The sequence below is a fragment of the Protopterus annectens genome, chromosome 10.part0 (genome assembly GCF_019279795.1).
Source record: "Protopterus annectens isolate FY-2018-M chromosome 10.part0, PAN1.0, whole genome shotgun sequence".
NCBI classification, from domain to species: domain Eukaryota; kingdom Metazoa; phylum Chordata; order Ceratodontiformes; family Protopteridae; genus Protopterus; species Protopterus annectens.
In genome coordinates this window covers 776,968,294-776,974,481 of record NC_056744.1, presented here as the reverse complement: position 1 = coordinate 776,974,481, position 6,188 = coordinate 776,968,294, and the positions used below count along the sequence as shown (strand labels likewise).

Below are 6,188 nucleotides of genomic sequence, written 5' to 3'. Positions count from 1 at the left end.
ACAGTCTGCGAAAATCTGGACGGCTGAGAGGAATGCAAAATAGCAAATGTACATTTCGTTATCAAAATAAATCAACTGTAATGGAATTAAAAGTTATTTCTTATATGTTATTTTGAAATATTTGCAGGTTACATTTTTTTCAAAATTCAGGGGAATCTAAGAAACTAGTTTTGCCTCATAAAATATCAAGACATTTATATAGAATAATAGACAAGTTGTAAGTCTATTTGTGTGGACTTTCGAACTCGCAATAGTGCTGATTTATAACGATCATGATAAAATATTGTTTGTATAGTTTTAACTTTGTAATGCTGTGGGATTGTTTGAGAACGTCATTTTGAGAAATAACTGCTAAAACATGATGCATGCGAGTTAAGCCACAATACAAAGAAATTCAGTAAGGCATCTCTGATTATTGTTTTAAAAAGACAGGTGGACTAGTATATGGATTTCACAGAAAATATGCCTGTTTTAAATATAAGCTGGTTTCCCCACCTAATTACCAATCAGCTTGAAGGAGAAAAAGTCCTGACCTAGCGACTCTCCCACAGAACTGATGTATCAAGGTCAAGTGGAGTGTCAGTGGCTTATTTGCATGAACCAATGAGCTTCTAGGATGCAAATAAGGAAGGCGATGGTTGGTTGTGCTTTACAGGATTAACTTTAGCGACACATAGTATTGTTACTCAAACACCGGGCAACTGGGAAGCCGCTTGCTCATTTTAGATAGTAGTAACTGCAGCAGTGGTTGTAAGGCTTTTCTGCTGCTTAACATTGGATTACTTCTGAAGCATAATTCCTTTGTCATTTGAACGCTCCGCTGTGGATCTTATATGCAATATGACTCTGGAAGATTTAGCGGGAGATAAAGCTACAGAAAGGTAAGGGGCTTAAGTTTGCAAACTAATATTGGGAAGGCTGGTTTGAGTGGGTTGACAGAGAATGCTACATTTCTGTTAAGAGACGCTGACGCCAAAGTCCAGGTCGATTTATTGTTTGGGTTGGTAGCAAGGCTCACCTGTAACTCGTTTTTTAGGATGCACAGTGCTTCGATTTCAGTGTAGGTGACGGTCACCTGGTGACCTTTACTCTGGGAGAAAGAAATACCGGCCAGCTAGTATGAAACAAGGGCGAGAGTCGCCTGCACGCGACTGATGGGGGAGGGGGCGCAGTTTCTGTAGAAACGGTCTTTCTAGCTTTTTGGAAAGCTTGCACTGGAATTGTACTCCGTGGGTTAACGCTCAAGGCATAGAAATAGTATATGTATTACTTAACTTTTATATTGGCATATTCCCCATGGAAAAGTGTTTGCTGTTACTGCTTGCAAGAAACATAAATTGTTTTCTTTAAATTCGTACTTTTCTTTTTTCCCCCATCAGGATGGACTATGTGGGGAATGCACTGGAAGAAGTCCTTGGTACCGCGTTGCTACAAAGAAATGTCACTGTTGGAGTTCATGAGGCTGCCAAACTGTTAAATGTGTAAGTTGTGAACTCTGTCCTTTAAGCGATTGCGACTGTTTTGAGTGATTTTTAGTGCTGAGTTTGTTTCACCAACATTTATTAGAAGCACCGTACCAGTGCTTCTCCACTTGGTTATTATTTATGTCCAGAAGTTGTGTGAACACTATTAATGACACGTTATTATATGTTGTTTTTCCCCTCTTGTTTTGTGTTGTAGAGACCCCGACAGTGTGGTATTGTGCTTGTTGGCGACGGACGAGGTGGAGGACCAGGACATCGCCCTGCAGATTCACTTCACTCTCATTCAGGCGTTCTGCTGTGAGAATGACATTAGCATTTTACGAGTCACTAACATGAGTCGGCTGGCAGAAATCTTAGGCACCGGCGTGGGCAGTGGGGGCACTGCGGAACCACTCGACCTACATTGTGTTTTAATCACTGTAAGTTTTTTTTCTTGTTAGCATTTTTTAGCTTTACTCTGCCAAAAGGGATCCACGTGCTGCCGCGCGCACCGGTGATAACGATTTCTGACCCTGTTTGGTGTGATTGCCTTGGTGTCGTTTTGTAATGCGAACAGTACATCGCTGCTGCTTTGTGTCCGAACAGTGGTGTCCGTTTTACCCTGGTTGTCGTGCTGGTTGTCTGCGTTAAGATGCACGTTTTTGGCAGGGAGTGCAGGGTTATTCTGTCAGTGTCATTCACCACAAAGTTTCACATCTTGTATTTACGTGTATGACATCTGCTGCTCAATCCGCAGAATGCGCGGATCTTTTAAATAATTCGTTATGATTTAGTTGCTAGTCGCACATGAGTATAGGGGAATGGGATATGACAGGTTGCAGTGTAGTATCCCACTTGATTTGTGGACTTGTACAGGCATGTCGTGCATGTAGGCGGGGTGGGAATTTGAGTTCACCGGAGGCTTCTTATTGTGATACTTTTATTTTCCTGAAAGTCAACAGACGCCCTCAGCAGTGACGCATTTTAGAAACTGGAGTCTGAATGAGAGAGTGGTTGTAGGTTCCGGTTTGACGTAGTGGAGATCAAATGCCCTTTGTTCCTTTTAATTTTTTCCTTACTGTTGAAGTAAGCAATATGGTTCATGGTTTTGGGATCTGGATGTTGTAAGATCGTTGTGCATTTGTCTATTTTGAAAGGATGAGACAAAGTTTATACTTGCACTTTATATTGGGGGTGAATGTTGATTTTTGGTTTGTAGTGAAGAGCATACCTCTCAAGTGTACCTCATTGAGGAACGTACCTCATTTGGGGTCTGAAAAAGTTCATGTTCCTCAATGTTCTACATTGAAATACTCTCACACTTTCAGTGTTAGGATTTTTTAAGTGAAATCCATGGTAAATAGAAATGAGTCATATTAGTTCATTAAAATATTTTTTTCTTTATAAACAAAACCAGCATATTTTAACCTTCCTAATTGAAGTTGTTAGTAAGCCATTAGTATGTGTTCCACATTTTGCCCACTTTTTTCCATATTATGAGGGCAAGTGTTCCTCATTCTGGAGATGGAAGGTTGAGAGCTATGGTGAAGAGGTGTGCAAGTGAGTCAGGAAACTGTCATGCTGTCTGTAGGGGGGGTACTATTTTGTGAGGAAGTAATTGATAGCTGCTTTGTCATCCATAGTGAGTGTTTAGTGTACTAGTCTACTGCAAATTGTTTGTAGATGGATTGTAAGTTACTTTTTTACAGTTTGGTGCTGTTGCCGCCGCCCCCCCCCCCCCCCCCCCCATAACTGGAAGTGGGTTTTGTGGTCGTCCCACTCAGTCATTTAACAAGCAAGTGCGTTTTTGTTGGTTGTTACCCTTGGACGCTACCAGCTTACACCAGCAGAGCATTATCTGATGACACCCTCCCTGTAATTCTGTTCTCCTTGTCTGCTTCCAAGAATAGGCTTTCTAGAAGTGTGAATAGAAATTGCTCTGTCTTATAAAGTGGCAATGGCCATTGGTTATAGGCATGACCGCAATGCATCAATAGATGGTTTGGAGGGAGGGGCAGACCAAACCCATATACAGTTACTGTACTCAGTATGTTGGTGTTTTTTACTAAAGCATAACCAGAGTCCTAGTATAAAGTAGGATGTGTATAGAGGTAGATGTTACTCTGCATGGTTGCACATTTTATCCCACATGTAAACTCCTGCCCTTGTGTGCAAGGGTGTCAAGAAAATACTGTTTTCTTTTACTTGCCAAGGGAGCTGAAAACTGCATTTTAGTTAGTTCTCCAGTAATGTTGAGATAAAATGGAATTGTTTTGAAGACTGAGTTGAAATGTGTTATTGCAGGAAAAGTTTGTAGTGGTAATAGACATCTCGGCTAAAGGGAGAATTTGTGTGTTATAAAATCTATAGCACTGAATGTGAAAAATTTAAGTGCTGAAATTCTTAAACCTGAATATTATATATATTTTAACAAAGCAAGGTTAAACATTGAGTGATGCGAAACATTGGATTAAGCTTTCGCTTTCTCTTTTAGATGGGCAGAACTTGGGCTGTGCAAGACCGTGTTGGTAGTGGTGAAAATCTTAGTTAAGCTACTGGTTGCAGCCATCATTAATACCTCCAGTACAATAGTGGGGCCAAAGTTGAAGTGCATCAGATTAAAAAAGGAGGAAGTGAAATAACTCCACCCAACTATTTAATAAAATCTCAAAGACTGGTAGCCAGTTTCTCCGTTGGCTTTTTTTTTTCTTTTTTAGTTATTTTGTATACATCAGACGGTCATTGGTCACCATTTTGAAAGCATTTGTTTGTTCTGTAGTCTGAAACTGGGGTAATGGGACTAGTACCTCAAGCAGTACATTATGATTTTGAATTTGTATTTAGTGGGGGCAAAGTCTTGGTGGTTCCTTCTGTTCTTTGTAAATTTCTGTTAAGCATCTCCTGTCTTTCTATAGCCCACAAATGTGGGTGGGGCTTGTGGTCCAGTTTGCATTTTGCTGAAATTTTATTTTAGGGCAGCACAACAGTGCAATCAATGATCAGTGTTGCTGAGTCGCATTATGTAGTTGGGTGCCTTTCTGTAAAATATCTTCATGTCGTCATTGGGCTGTGGGAGGAAATAAGAACCCAGTAGAATCCCCACATGGACACAAGGGTATATTGTAAACAAACTGTCAGGCTTCCTAATTGTCTGTAGGTGTGTGAGCTTTGATGCTTTTAATACAGGTGTCCTGTTTCAACTTTTTCTGCAGATAAGCTGTGGCTGCTCTGCAACACTTCTTAAAAAGGTTCTGGAGAATTTACTGAGGTTGATGTTGATACTTTGGGTTGCACTTGGGGGGGGGGGGGGGGTTAGGTGGCAAACTCCCATTGTTTGGTGGGGGGATGTGTAATAATACTCCTGAATTTTTGCAGAAAGAACCTGAGTGTAAACTCCACCCCCCCCCCCAATCTTTGTAGTTGGAAGTATATCGATATTTGACCAGTGTTTAGTCTGATTTTAATACTATTCTCATTTTTAATTTTTTAGAATCCTCATGCATCACCGTGGAAGGATTCTGCACTCAGTAAGGTGATATGCTTTTGTCGAGAGAGTCGATTTTTGGACCAATGGGTGCCTGTGATCAATTTGCCTGAACGTTGACAGATCTGTTATAGCATTCAGCAGAATATACAGGATTTCAAAAGGATTGTGTAACTTAAGTTGCTCAGGAAGAACCTCCACATGCTGAAAAGTTACAAAATGTTAACTTGGGACAAAACGGTTAAAACTGGAGTGGAGTGAGAATATTAAACTCCGTTTGTGCTGGGCTCTGGGAGGATGATTCTGCAGTTGGAAGCGTGCAATAAATCTGCAAACTGAATCATCCTTATGTTATACAGTGTCAGATGGTGTATGCAAAGGACTTCATGGGGAAAATGCCAGAAGACGTGTGGCAATAGTGGATGTTTTCAGAAATGAATTTTTACAAGTTTGTTTTTTTTTTTTTTTTTTTTTCTTTGCAAAACCTCTTATTGAGAGTGATGCAGACAGATGAATGTTTTTAAAATTAGCAGAAGAAAAAGAAAAATGCTAACATCTGCATACTCTGGACTATTTCTTATTTGAAGTTTTCTTACAGTGGGCTAAATTATTTTAAGATAAAAAAATATTTATGTTGTAAGTGTTGCAGTGTCCTACGTAATGAACAGATTGCTGGCACATTTCTTTAATAAAATGTTGGCAACATTCTGATTATGCAGAATTCTCTGTGTGAATCTTTATAATGAGGTATCTGAGCTTTGCTCCAGCAGTGAATGTCAGTGGAGGAAGTATGGTGCAGTGGCTGGGTGGAGGGTGCATGCAAAGACAAACATGTTTGTTAGAGTTACTCCTTGTTTGTTTTTGGGAGCTATTTGTGGCATAATTTAGCCCTGTTGGTACCTTTGATCACTTGCAGTGCAATTCTAGATTCAAACCCAGTTTTTTCTGCAGGTTTGATTTTGTTCATTGGTCAGCATGCTTGAGCTTTGGATACTGTGGTCACGGGATTTCTCAGCTTTGGTTCAAAGTTCTAGTTGCTTTTAACAAATCTGATTTATGATGTAGCATTCCACTAGTTCTGTGAGGTTTCATTTTTGTAATCTTCTCAAGGCAATGTTTGAGTAAGATGAAGGAAATGTTCAGTCTTCCACAAGTACACAGTCTCATGCACAGAGCTTTTAATACATTTTCAGGCTTTGCTGAATGTTATGTACACAGTACAAACAGTGTTTTTAACTGCT

At 40.0% G+C, this 6,188-nt stretch overlaps 1 protein-coding gene across 1 annotated transcript; it reads left to right on the top strand.

Annotated features, from left to right (window-relative positions):
* Positions 1-621: 621 nt before the first annotated feature.
* On the top strand, positions 622-5,663 carry GADD45A (growth arrest and DNA damage inducible alpha). The gene is made up of 4 exons (XM_044085593.1): positions 622-881; positions 1,380-1,481; positions 1,681-1,903; positions 4,954-5,663. Exons 1-4 carry the CDS (start codon positions 841-843, stop codon positions 5,065-5,067), a joined length of 480 nt encoding a protein of 159 aa, XP_043941528.1. The 5' UTR covers positions 622-840; the 3' UTR covers positions 5,068-5,663.
* The last annotated feature ends 525 nt before the right edge of the window (positions 5,664-6,188 follow it).

Excerpts from the sequence above, each read along its gene's own strand:
- GADD45A (XM_044085593.1), top strand. The coding sequence starts at position 841 with ATGACTCTGGAAGATTTAGCGGGAGATAAAGCTACAGAAAG. Across the intron at positions 882-1,379 it reads GGAGATAAAGCTACAGAAAG|GATGGACTATGTGGGGAATG; the intron begins GTAAGGGGCTTA and ends TTCCCCCATCAG. Across the intron at positions 1,904-4,953 it reads TACATTGTGTTTTAATCACT|AATCCTCATGCATCACCGTG; the intron begins GTAAGTTTTTTT and ends TTAATTTTTTAG.